This window comes from Alexandromys fortis, unplaced genomic scaffold (assembly GCF_014885135.2).
Source record: "Alexandromys fortis isolate MF-2015 unplaced genomic scaffold, M_Fortis_MF-2015_v1.1 scaffold_302, whole genome shotgun sequence".
Lineage (NCBI taxonomy): Eukaryota > Metazoa > Chordata > Mammalia > Rodentia > Cricetidae > Alexandromys > Alexandromys fortis.
Window position 1 is genome coordinate 284,715 of NW_026068267.1, and position 13,976 is coordinate 298,690.

Here is a 13,976-nt window from a genome sequence, read left to right on the forward strand (position 1 = left end):
GCAAATAATAATAAAAATATCTTTTAGAAAAAGGCTGTGAAATTCCCATCCATGATTAAATTAAGAAGCATTAAGTAACTGGGTATGGTAGCTCTAATTTCAGCATGTGGAAGCATAAGTCAGAGGGAGGTGAGTTCAAGGTCAACTAGTCTGAGCAATTTAATTTAGCAAGACACTGCTGGGGGAAAGTTACTTCATTTCTGCTTATTGCTAACTGGAGACTGAGAAAATACCTGGCACAGCAGCATAGCCAATCCTGACCTGAGAATAACAGGTCTTTCCTTGGAAAGGAGAGCAAAGTGTTCAAAGAAATAGTACCCATCGTTCTTTGGAATATATGATGTTCTCCACAGTGACAGAAAAGAACTGAAAAAAAAAGTAGTGTTTTAAGGCATCACTAATTAGATCAGCAGTTCTAAAATCCAAGTCCAAAGTAAATCATTTTTCTTTGAAAAAAGAAATACTAAGATTTGTTCTGAAATAATATATCAGACTAGATCTTTTATAAATTTTATTTCATGTAATTCTCCTACTGTCCTAATAAAATAGGTTTTTATGGTCTTAGTTTAATAATTGAGGAACTTAGAGGCCAAAAAATTCAACTACCCAAAATATGAAACTTTTCTGAACACCCCTCTTCCAACCTTGACCTTGTGTTTAAGTGCCTTTTTCTATGTGCTATTATACCCTGAATATATCGTGTGTGTGTGTGTGTGTGTGTGTGTGTGTGTGTGTGCACAAGTGTGTATGGCATACATGAAAAGGCCAGAGGACAACCTGTTGGTCCTTAGGCACCTTCCACTTATTTGAGGTAGGGTCTCTCATTGGTCTGGAACTTTGTCACACAGGCCAGTCTAGCTGACTCTCAAGCTTCCAGAGATCCTCCTGTCTCCACCTCGAATCTCACTATGGCAATACATGGATTTCAGGCACATGCCACTGCATCTAGCTTTTATGTGGGCCCTGGAGATCTGAACATTTGGAAGGCAAGCACTCTAACCACTGAGTTACCTCCCCAGCCCTATCCCCTGAACATATCTTAATTCAGCACGTTATAGTCACATGGCATTATGCTTATTCATCCATCTCTCCCACCAGACAGCTCTTAAAGACAGGGTCTATTCACCCGTTGTTGGGTTACTTTTACATTGCTGTGGCCACACTATCAAATAAAAACTAAAGACTCATTTGGCTTAGAGTTTCCCAAGTTTTAATCCTTCAGCTAATTCTGAAAATCTTAGTAATTATATTCATATTTATATCTAATATATATATGTGTGTGTGTATGTATGTATGTATTTTTGACATGTATAAGAGAGAAGGAACTAATGGGTTATTTGCTTTTTGCTTTGGGTGCATTTGGGCTGTTAGGATGCCGAGGACTGAAGCACAGGCACGCGTGTTACTCCCAGATACTAAGAATGTAGACTGCTCTGTTTTTTAGGGGCCTTATGGGTATGCATTATTTTAAACCCACACTGCAAACTGGAAGAAAAATCCTGTTGGCTACAACAACTACAGAAGTGGAACGACCTGGATATCTGTCCCCTGGAAGATGGAAACTATGGGCATGAACTGCCCAACATTACCAATGCACTTTCCCAGAGTGCCAGCCACAGCCCAGGTGAGCCAAGTACCTTTGTGTTTAGAACTTCAAAAGCTGGAGGACAAAACACCAGAGCAATGGTGACCAGGCAACCACCTTCTTCTTCCCCCTCCTCCTTCTTTTCTTGTTTTTTTTCTATCAAAATTATCATCTTGAATAAGAAAAGCTTTTCTTTTTATTCATCTCAACATACTAAATCTTAAATGAGTGTAAGTGTTTGTCTTCTACCTGAGGCTGTTCTCTTTTTTCACATTAAGGGTGTCTGCAGTGCCCAGCGTGAAGTCCTCATGCTCTCTGCCTGACTCTCCTCTAACCTGCAGGAGCTCTGTGTTCAGTTTGGGTTGGTTTGTATAGTTCAGAAAACCTGCTTTAAAAGAGAGACAGAAGCCTACTGAAAACTAAACAAAAGTTGTAAAGATTGTCCTAAGGCCAGTGATATGTCTCAGTCCTGAATTCCCGGCATCCTGGAGGTAGAGGCAAGCGGACGGATCTCTGTGTGTAGTGTCCTTACCAGTCCTTTCTTACCTTGTTTCTCCCTGTTTTCCTCAAATTTTTATAAAGTACATTTTTATAAGAACATCTTATCGCTGTACTCATGAGGCAGAGGGAGCCTGATCTACGGAGTGAGTTCCAGGACAGCCAGGGCTACACAGAGAAACCTGTCTCAAAAAATAAAAAACAAATACATTCTCCCAAGTTATTAACAAGATTCCTGCCCCATTTTAAGGCAAACTAGTAAAGTAGTATTATGTACTATGTATACCCTGTCTTTTGAGCCCACTGTTCTATGGGTGTAACTTAATAGCAAACATCTGCATCCACATTATTCCTTCTAAATCAGGCCTTTTAATGCTGACCACTTGTTCATCAAGTCTTATTGGTAGGCCATTTGGTCAGATCTTACATATGTTCTCTTTCTTAAGTAATAGCTGTCGGCATTTTTCAGCCTCAAGGTAGAAATCACTTAAGTAATTGTTTTTGTTTGGCCATCATCTACTGTACTGTAATTAGTTGCCAGTGTACTTAAGATAACTAAGTTAATGAGCCATGAAGAAACTATAATCTTGTCACTTCCTTCATTAAGCTACCCATTCCTGGCACTTCATCTAACCTACACAACACCGGAAGTCATCAAATATATACAGACACACTCCCCACTCTGGAATTTCTCATTTGTGTTGGTTCTTTTTATTACCTAATTCTTTTCCACACACAGCCCAATCTTTGTTGTTGCTGAATTGTTTTGTTTGAGAAGACCTCATTTTGGGAGGCCTGAAGAGACAACTCAGCACTGATTGCTCTCCCAGAAGTCCTAAGCTCAATTCCCAGTAACTACATGATGGCTCACAACCATTTATAATAGGATCTGATGCCTTCTGTAAGTAGAGCACTCATATACATAAAATGCATAAATAAACCAGGTAGTGGTGGTGCACGCCTTTAATCCCAGCATTTGGGAGGCAGAGGCTGGCTGGCAGATCTTTGAGTTCAAGACCAGCCTGGTCTACAGAGTAAGTTCCAGGACAATCAGGGCTACACAGAGAATTCCTGTCTCAAAAAACCAAAAATAATTAAAAAAAAAAAAAAGATCAAAGAGTTACTACTGTCTCTGTCCATCTATTCTGCCTCCTCCTTTGTGTTTGTACTTCTAAGTCCAGACAGTTTTCTCTCTCTCCCTCCTCCCTTCTCTCTCTCTTTCTCTCTCTCTGTTTCTTGGCTTTTTGAGACAGGACTTCTCTGTGTAGCCCTGGCTTGCCTTGAACTCATAGAAATCTGCCTGCCTCCACCTCCTGAGGGCTGGGATTAGTGCTTTACCACCACCTGGCCCAAACCCTTCCTTCTCTTATTCCCTAAATCTTACTCCTTTTCCTTTTTCTAAGATACTGCTTTAGTGATGCTCTCCCATCTCTTCTACACCCAAACTTTTCCCCACTCCGTGAGTTATACAAGCCCACTGTTATGTGCGTCCATTCCTAAACAAAACAAAGCAAAGCATAAAACATCTTAGGACTGCACATACCTTTCTGGCTGCCTTTCTCTGAGCTATGAGAGTTAGGAAACGTAATTCAGAGCTGAGAATAGAGTACATGCCTATAATTTCAGCCTCAGAATGTGGGAGCATGGAGGATCATAAATTCAAGGCCAGTTTAGACTGCATAAGCAAGACCCTGCCTCAAAATTAAAAAAAAAAAAAAAGAAAGAAAAAAAGAAGTTTTTTGTTTGTTTCTTTGTTGAGACAGGGTTTTCTCTGTGTCTCCGTGTAACAGCTCTAGCTGTCCTGGAACTCGCTTTATAGATCAGGCTGACCTCGGACTTACTGAGATCTGCCTGCTTCTGCCTCCCAAGTGTTGGGATTAAAGGTGTGTGCTACCACCACCTGGCAAAAAAAAAAAAAGTATTTTTTTAAACTAAAAGAAAAATTATTTCAGAGGGTATATATACCAAAAATCATTTATGTCTACTTCTGCTCTCTGATTCTCCTTTGAGTACACCCTAGTCAGGTTTTCAGCCCACCCTGTACTAAGAACAGCTCTATGCTCTGTGCCGGTCTACCTACATGCCACTATGTTCCTGTCATGTCGATAATAAACTAACCTCTGAAATTGTAAGACAGCCACAATTAAATGTTTTCCTTTATAAGAGTTGCCATGGTCATGGTGGGAATGGACAAGATGAAACGGGCAAAGTGCAAGCTGTGTTGAGAGCAGACTAACTTTGGGACAGACTCAGTATTGTTAGAAGATATAAAATAGGAGAGATACAGACAGGGACTGTGATGATTTGAGCTTACTTTGTGTGTTGCTTTCCCTGCCGCCTTTTCCTGAAGGGAGGTGGCTTGGTCAGCTTTCCAGGAGAAAGTTTGTCAGCGCCAGCTCTTTCTGTAGAGAACAAACTATTAGCTGACAGACAGAGATAAAGGTCCCAAATGCAGACGGCTTTACGTCTTCCTTGGCCTTTATTGGTTTTATGTGTAAATTTTTACTTGTTTTTGATTTTTAGGGCACCTGAGGCAGGGGGTATTGTTTGTTTGTTAAAACAGTGTAACATCACCCAAGCTAGCCTCAAACTTGTGAGCTTCCTGTGTTGGGCTCCTGAGTAGTTTTCCAGTTCCTGGTACGAATATCACAGAAGCCTTTAGTGTGGTAAGGGCCATGCTGCAAATGGAATAAGTTACGATTAGTTAGGGCATTATCTCACTGCCTCTCTCTTTCTCTGATGCTATGGAAACAGCTTATATCCTGACTATTGAGGGGCAGATCACAAATGTCCCTTCAAGCTTCATATTGCTCTGAATCCCAGTAGAAGGCTGTTCAAAGAAGAAGGAATTCACAGACCTCTGTATAAGGGTTTTTTGATAGCGGACAGAGATGTACAAGAGGTTTATTTAAGGGGACAACACAAATGTCCAGACTGACAGAACGTCCAGACAGACAGGATATCCAGACGGTTCTTCTGGCCAACCTCCCTCCTAAAGAAGACGGGGTGTTAGATTATTCAGCCTTTCTTTCTCCTCCCCCAGACTCTTTATCCAGACCAAGACGAACAGTGTTCACTAGAGCCATTGAGGGCCGTGAACTGCACTGGCAGGACAGCCACCTGCAGCGAATAATCAGCAGTGACATCTATTCTGCGCCAGCCTGCCAGCGGGAAAACGAGCGACTACTTTTTAATTCCCACGGCCAGCCACTGTGGCTAGGTAAGTCTAGCCTCCTGTGCTCCGAGAATTTCAGGGCCCAATCCCACCGGTACCAGGTCCACATGAGCCAGCAGTCTAGGTCCCGGCAACACTAGCTACAACTTAGAGAGTATATATATATATATATATAGTCTATAGAGCTCTTTTGGAGCATTTACTACCAACCCTGGTCATTTATTTGAGGCCTGCTTCATTTGTATGTTTGCTCAAGTGAGGTATAGCAATCTCAAGTAGAAATTTGTATCCTTTCCCTAAGCTTTGGAAGAAGACAAAGCAGTTGATAGGTATTGAAGAGCAATAACGAAGCCACTAGATATCAGTTCACACACTTGCAGTCATCTGTTACTGAGCAACATTATATCCTGCTCTGAAGTTATGTTCTGCTTGAAAAGCACTACTGAGGAGGTAGCAGGTTAGTAAGCATCAGAGTTTGATCCCCAGAGCCCATATAAAATAATCCAGGCATTGTAGTGTGTACTTACAGTCCCAGTACTGGGAAGGCAGAGACAGCACAGCCCCAAAGCTTGCTAGCCAGGCTAGCCTAGTGTTAATGGCTAGTTACAGGCCAGTGAAAGACCTTGTCTTTAAAAAAAATAGTCAGCACTGGTTGGTGGTGGTGCACGCCTTTAATCTCTGCCAGTCTGGTCTACAGAGCAAGTCCAGGACAGCCTCCAAAGCTGCACAAAGAAACCCTGTCTCAAAAAATTTTTTAAAAATCAACAAAAGAATGCCGGGCGGTGGTGGCGCACGCCTTTAATCCCAGCACTCGGGAGGCAGAGGCAGGCGGATCTCTGTGAGTTCGAGACCAGCCTGGTCTACAGAGCTAGTTCCAGGACAGGCTCCAAAGCCACAGAGAAACCCTGTCTCAAAAAAGCCAAAAAAAAAAAAATCAACAAAAGAAACCTTGTCTCGAACCCCACACCACCACCACCCCCAAAACAAAAATAGAGCAAAATGACTCTGTGAGTAAAAATGTTGGCTGCACAAGCTGACGACCTGAGTCTGATTGCTAGAACCTATAGTGGAAGGAGAGAACCCACTCCTGAAATTTACCCTTGGATCTCCACATGCCGTCTGCGGCACACACGATAATGATAAACAACATGTAAAATTTTTAAGAGGTGGTTAATGCCGCAGGAGTAGTGCCCAAGATTGTTCTCTGGACTCCACATATATGATCATACATGTACACACACATGAACACACACACATAAAAAATAATAATATGTTTGAAACTAGTTACTCTGTACTATACTGGTAATGTGGTAATGAAGTCTGTGTTCATCACCAGGCTGTCTTCCTTTTCTCTGTCTCATCTTCCTAGCCTCCTTATAATAAGATAGAGCTGTTTCATCTAGTTTAAACTTCTGCAATAGTTGTCTGGTTTACAGTCAGTTTGTCTTTAATTTTATTAGCGAACATTTACTTTAAAATACAACTTAGGAGCTTGGTGTGGTGATACATATCTTAACCTCAGAATTTAGAAGGCAGAGGCAGGTGGATCTCTGTAAGTTTAATGAAAGTATGGTCTTTGTAGCAAGTTCTAGATCAGTTAGGGTTACACTCTAGATCAGTTAGAGTGAGACTCTGTTTCAAAACCCAGCTAGCTGGACGGACAGACGGACGGACGGACAGACAGACAGACAGACAGACAGACAGATAGATCAAGCAAGCAGGCTAAGGGGTTCATTACAGTACATAAATAAATAATATACAGATGGGAATTGGGAACTACTTCTTTGTCCAATTTGATTAACCAGTAGATGAACACAGTCAGTAGAATGACATGTCTTTATATTGAATGTTATATAAGCATATTTAATGCCATAGAAAAATATTTATGATGTACTATTAAGCTGCAAAACAATAATTATAATATACCAAATTTGTTTTAAAAATTGAAAACTCTGGGGCTGGAGAGATGGCTCAGAGGTTAAGAGCATTGCCTCCTCTTCCAAAGGTCCTGAGTTCAATTCCCAGCAACCACATGGTGGCTCACAACCATCTGTAATGGGGTCTGGTGCCCTCTTCTGGCCTGCAGGCATACACACAGACAGAATATTGTATACATAATAAATAAATATTTTTAAAAAATTGAAAACTCTGGATAAATATACATGAAACTGTAAAGAGTAGTTATTTTTTGTATTTTTGCTTATTATATCTTTAAATGTGCATTATTTTATGTGTGTGCATGTTCGTGTATGTGGTTATGTATTCAGATGTGTAGCTGTGCATGTAAAGGACAGAAGTGGACATCAGGCATTGTCCTCCATCTCTTTCCACCTTATATTTTGAGAGAGTCTGTCCCTAAACCTGGAGCTTACCAATTCAGTTAGACTTCCTGCTTCCACTTCCCAGTCCCAGTTATTTGTATAGTTTTTAATTTTAGTTCTGGAGTAAATGATAAAGTAAAATGAAAGACTTGCTAGGATCACTCCCCTACTTTAAGAAGTTAATAGTGCTGGGTGTGATGATGCACACTTTTAATCCTAGCACTCGGGAAGCAGAGGCAGGCGGATCTCTCTGAGTTCAAGGCCAGCCTTGTCTACTGAGGGAGTTCCAGTAAAGCCAGGGCCACAGAGAGAAATCCTGTCTCGAAAGAAGGAAGGAATGAAAGAAAGAAAGAAAGAAAGAAAGAAAGAAAGAAAGAAAGAAAGGAGGGAGGGAGGGAGGGAGGGAGGGAGGGAGGGAGGGAGGGAAGAAAAAAAGAAGAAATAGAAGAAGTTAATAGTTACTGGGCACATGGTGGCACACTCGGGAGTCAGAGGCCAGCAGGTCTCTGTGTTCTACCTTTTCAGGCTATCTCTAGCCACATATATAAATTTCATATTCTTAAAGATAAAAACACAGTTCCTGTTACAAAGTGATGCCAAGTTGAATCTGAGAAACTAGACTGAATATAGACTCTCTTTGTCTGTCAAACATGGGCTTTCCTGATTTGAACTCAACCAAAATATTTTCTTCCTGCCTGGTAGAGCATGTGCCTACAGCCTGTGCTCGGGTTGATGCGCTGCGATCTCATGGGTATCCAAAAGAGGCTCTCAGACTCACGGTGGCCATCATTAATACTCTGAGGTTGCAGCAGCAGCGGCAGCTAGAGATCTACAAGCACCAGAAGAAAGGTATAGTGATTAGGAATCCTCTAACATGTTGGGATCTGAGGGTGGTAAGGATCCTTGGGAGATAAAACGACCCAGAACCTAATTTTCATTCAGGACCATGGGCTTGAGAATTCTAAGTAATCTACCTGCTAAGTGGCATGCCTCATGCTATTCCTGTGAATCTCACCTTTATTATTTGTAAAATAGGGACAATGATGTCTGCCTTTCACAGGGCAGGTGGAAGGCCCATTAAGACTGGAGAAGATGTTTTTGAAACTGTAAAGCTGTCTCCATATATACACTGCCAGCAATCAGTCTAAATTAGAGCTAGCTGGTGAGCTTGTAATCAGGCCAATCAAGCAAAAACATGACAATAAGGGGAGCTTTTCTTTGACTTTCTGGTCAAGGCTTGAATGATAATGATTAGGAAACCAAAGCAGAAGAAAAGTGCAATTCCCACGTCTGTCTGTCTAACACTTGGAACCTGCTTATTTCCAGAACTGTTGCAGAGAGGAACCACAACAATCACAAACCTGGAGGGTTGGGTGGGCCATCCCCTGGATCCCATTGGCTGCCTGTTTCTCACTTTGACTGAAGCCTGCCGCCTGAATGATGACAGCTACATGGAAATGTCAGGTACAGGAGTCAGCCTGAGACAAGCCAGGACTGCCCACGGCAGCCTTCTCCCTGCCAAACTCTGTGGTCCGGCCATGTGTGTCCTGCTTTCTGCCTTTACCTTACTAGCTTCCTTAGGGGAAAAAGAAGGGCCAGAGAAATTTAAGGAGTCAGAGGCCAAAGTCAGAGCAGTCTGGAAATGGAATAGAACTTCCAGCAATAGTGTGTATATCAGGAGGCTAAGTCAGTTTCAGAGCTAACCTGGGTCATGTCATTTTAAAAAAAAAAAAAAAGCCCAGGTATAGTGGCTCAAGCCTATAATCTCAGCACTCAGGAGGCTGAAGCAAGAGGATTACAACAGAAAAAGCAGTCTGGACCACACAGTGTAAAATGCACACACACACACCTCAAAAAACAACCAAGTATCCATCTTTGAAATCATATATTCCATGAGCAGGATCTTGTTCTAGTTTCCCCTTGGTTCCCCAATCCTCATGATCTCTGTTGAAAGAATTTAGACAAGACTGAGCATGGTGGAACACACCTTTAATCCCAGCACTCAGAAGGCTATGGCAGGAGGCTAAAGTGGGCTACATATAGCAAGTTCCAGGTCAACCAAGGCTACATAGTGAGACCCTGTCTCAAAAGCAAGCAAATTAAAAAAAAAAAGAGAGAGAGAGATAAGACACATAGAGTGTAGTATAGAAGATCACTGGACTCTTACAGGTAAAGTGGTCCACTCTCAAAGGGAGAGTGGACAGTGGCTAGAGGGCCCATTGCACAGCAGAATACCCTCAAAGAGGGAACAATGACTAGAGAGAGCTACAATTTTAGGTAGGCTTTATACTACTTCTAAAACTGCTATGTGTAAACAGACTGTGTGCCTTTGTTTCCCGGCCACCCAAACGGGAATAGTCACACAGAAACTACATTAATTACAACACTGCTGGCCAGTAGCTTAGACATGCTCCTAGCTAGCTCTTACATCTTAAATTAACCTATTTCTATTAATCTGTGTATTACCACAAGGCTGTAACCTACCAATAAGGTTCCGGTGTCCCATCCTTCTCCTTTGGTAGCTACATGGAGTCTCTCTGACTCTGCCTACTCTCTATATATTTATCTCTGTTTGGATTCCCCCCCTGACTTTAGTCTGCTAAACCATTGGCCAAAACAGATTTATTCATTAATCAATAAAAGCAACACATATACAGAAGGACAAACCACATCAGATCTGTCTTGAGGGCACCTTCCTATCCAGGTGTTTAGAAAAAAGGCAATGATAACTCTTTATTCTTCACCAGAAAGCCTACAGCTAAATAGCAGTTTTTCTCCTGCAGAATAAAATGTCATTTCTCCACTGAGGGCCAGGCATAGACTCAGATCACCCCCTCCCAACCCTCTTTCTTTTTTTCTTTTTTAAAGAGGCATCGGTTGCCCCTGGAACTAGAGTCACAAGTGGTTGTGAGCCACTTGACATGAGTGCTAGGATGTGAAGCCACTTCCTAGCAGTGAAAAAGCTCCCAAAAGTGGAAAAGCAGTGAAAGCTCCCAACTGCTAGGCCATCTCTCCAGTCCCAGATCCAGTTCTTTTGACTAGTAATCAAAATCCCGAAGTTTCAGACCCTCATTTTATAGCTGCTGATTATGAAGGAGTCAGTTCCCAGTGATCTTTAAGCCTGCCAACATCTAACTAGCTGCCTGGCAATACTCTGATTTTCTTTTTAACACTTTCCCTCCTGGTGGCTTTGTAACAGTTTTCCCAGTGTGGGGAAGAATCGCCTAACTGACCCACAATAGCGAGGCTAGCTCACGATTGCTTCTTCTTTCCTTTGTGCTATCACTGTGTTTATTCACATTTACTTTAGTATTAGTCCATTGCATTACAGTCTGCAAACATCCTTACCACACTCTCGGCTGCTTGCAAGCAGAAATTATGACTAATCTTCCTGTGATCTAATATTACATGTTGCTTTCTTGTCTTCAAAGCTACTTAATAGAAAAAGGGGGAAGAAGAAAATCAAGATCTTTTTGTTTATTTATTTTGTTTCTGAGATTATAATTATATCATTTTCCCTTCCCTTTCTTCCCTCCACACTCTCCCATATTCTCCTTTTTATTCCCCATGCTGGTTCTGAACTCATGCACTCAAGCCATCGTCTCACCACTGTCCTGAGAGGCTAAGACTACGAGTATATGCCAGCATACCCAACTAAGACGCTGGCTCTTTAACCAGTGCTCCCTTCCTCAGATTTTGAGTGGAACATTTAAAATCATAATATATGATGCAAGTGTTACCAAAGTAAGAGTTAAACTGGGTGGAGTCAGGTGTCTCTAGGTAGAGATGTAAGGGTTAACCAAAGCCAAGCTAGGGCAGGCCCTGCTTGCCCTTCTAATTTCCTGCATAGGGAGTCCACATCTTTAGTCACCTTCATGTACACAATGACATTTATAGCTTGAAAAACCTGAAGTTGCACTTGGTTTGTTTACCATTAACATACACTGCTCTTCAGGTGTCGGCCCCTGAGAAACATAGGATAATGAAATGGTCTCATTCCCTTAAAGTACTCGCACTGATGTAACAGAAACAGACACAAAAATAATTATGAGATTATATAGTGCCCTGGCAAAAGATAAGACTTTATGCTTCCCTGACTAGCCTAGCAAATTCATGTGTTAATGTAGGAATCTTTGTGATTCTTTTTGTGAATCTTTTTTCAGTGTATTTTTCTTACGGCTTTGGGATTCTGACTTAGCTTTATGATAACTATTAAGCAACTGCTATTCCAGAGTGGAACGGGTAAATGCACAGAAGAACCCACTAGACCTGTCCTAAGAACCTGGTATGCCTGTTGCCCTCAGATATGAATGAAAGCAGACTACCTGTGTACCAGCATGTACCTGTGGCTTCAGGCTGCCCAAACAGCAGTGAGTCATACCTGTCATTGGCTCTGGAAGTTGCTCTGATGGGCATGGGTCAACAGAGGGTAATGCCTGAAGGCCTCTATGCACAGGACAAGGTGTGCCGTAATGAGGAGCAACTCCTAAGCCAACTCCAGGAACTTCAGCTGGATGAGGAGCTAGTACAGACATTGCGGAAACAGTGTATCTTACTGCTTGAAGGTAAGAAGAAAAGGAGCTTCAGTCACAAAACCTTTGACTGTGACTCTGGGCCCCGTTCTCTAACAAAGCACAGTTATGGAAATATTTATGACATTAAAGAATAATGAAGATTCTTATGTTTAGCAAACAAACTCAGATAGGTTCCTGGGCTCCTAAGTCTAGGTTGATATAAGTATACAAAAAATAAGTAAGTAAACTGGGTGGTAACAGCCCACACCTTTATTTCCAGCACTTGGGGGGCAGAGGCAGGTGGATCTCTTGAGTTTGAGGCCAGCCTGGTTTACAGAGCAAGTTCCACAACTACTAGGGCTACACAGAGAAACTCTATCTTGAAAAAAAACAAAAATAAATAAACAAGTAAATAATAGCTGGCTGACTCATCTTCTTCCTCAGGAGGCCCCTTCAGCGGTCTAGGAGAAGTTATCCACCGGGAGAGTGTTCCTATGCACACCTTTGCCAAGTATTTGTTCTCTGCTCTGCTGCCTCATGATCCAGACCTGTCCTATAAGTTAGCCTTACGAGCCATGAGGTGGGTAGCCCATGTCCAGCCTGTTAGTCTCCACCAGTGCAGATGTGTTCAGTGCCCTCTCTCTTTGCTTATCCTACTCCCCTTTCCTCTTCGTCTGTTCCCTGACACCAAGCCTTCCTTGGAGCAGCTGAGGTATGTCCATATGATTTAGGATCCAGGAGTCGTTATTCATGAAATGCTGGCCTTCTACCCATATTCACGGTAGATTGTCTGAGCAGGCCCCTGAGGTATTGGAGCCACTTGGGCAGCCTGAGGAGGGATTTATGTCCTTCTATATCTCCTTTCAGTCATGGGTCCAGGTATAGGTCTCCAGAGAGTGTGGGAGAAGCAGAGATAAATATGGATACCCCAAGACCTAGAAACAATGCTCTATGAGAATCTTGTTTTCAACCTAGAGTAGGATCCTTGGTTTATGAATATAGATTTCTGGGATGTAGCAGACCATACAGAGGAAGAATTTTAGTTAGGCCATAAGACTTAGAGAACTCCTTAGCTAAAAGGGAAATTCTTTGGCATGTGTTTCTTATGCTCATCAAGATAACCCTATGGTACTCTACATGCTGGTCAAACCTCTTTACAATGAGAACTGTTCAGCTTGAGGTTTCCAAGTGCTCAGGCTCCTGCCTGATATACTGTAGGTTTAAAACTTCAAAGCTCTCAGCCTGTCTTTCCCTGACCAATTCCTCCCCAGCAGAAAACAAACTTCCCTAAAGGTGCTCACAATGACCAGAGTCTAAATGAAGCTTATGGTGCTTCCTGGGTCTTCTAGGTTACCTGTTCTAGAAAACTCATCTTCTGCAGGCGACACTTCCCACCCTCATCACATGGTGTCTGTGGTGCCCAGCCGTTACCCTCGCTGGTTCACACTTGGACACTTGGAATCACAGCAGTGTGAACTGGCCTCTACCATGCTGACTGCTGCCAAAGGTAAGTACAGGTAGACATTAGACTCCAGCCTCCCCACTGTGCCTACCCACCCTGTTGAATTAGGAGCAGCAGGGCTGCGTCCCCAGCACCCGGCCGCCCGCATGGCTAGCTTATGCCCGAAATAATTACACGGAAACTGTATTCTTTCAAACACTGCCTGGCCCGGCTAGTTCCAGTTTCTTATTGGCTAGCTCTTACATATTGTTCTAACCCATTTCTAATATTCTGTGTAGCCCACGAGCTGGCTTACCAGGGAGGATCTTAACCTGCGTCTGTCTGGAGCGGGAGCATCATGGCGACTCACTAACTCAGCTTCTTTTTCTACTCCGCCTACCTAATTTTCTGTCCTATGAGGGCCGAGGCAGTTTCTTTATTA

General features: G+C 42.5%; 1 protein-coding gene across 1 annotated transcript in view; it reads left to right on the forward strand.

Moving 5' to 3' along the window:
- Zswim5 (zinc finger SWIM-type containing 5) overlaps positions 1 to 13,976 on the forward strand; it is a 107,462-nt gene that overhangs the window by 83,696 nt on the left and 9,790 nt on the right. Inside the window, exons 5-11 of the mRNA XM_050131927.1 lie at positions 1,445 to 1,624; positions 5,127 to 5,303; positions 8,282 to 8,428; positions 8,906 to 9,043; positions 11,884 to 12,144; positions 12,538 to 12,673; positions 13,443 to 13,600. Coding sequence (XP_049987884.1) covers positions 1,445 to 1,624; positions 5,127 to 5,303; positions 8,282 to 8,428; positions 8,906 to 9,043; positions 11,884 to 12,144; positions 12,538 to 12,673; positions 13,443 to 13,600 — 1,197 coding nt within the window. The remainder of the gene's footprint in view (positions 1 to 1,444; positions 1,625 to 5,126; positions 5,304 to 8,281; positions 8,429 to 8,905; positions 9,044 to 11,883; positions 12,145 to 12,537; positions 12,674 to 13,442; positions 13,601 to 13,976) is intronic.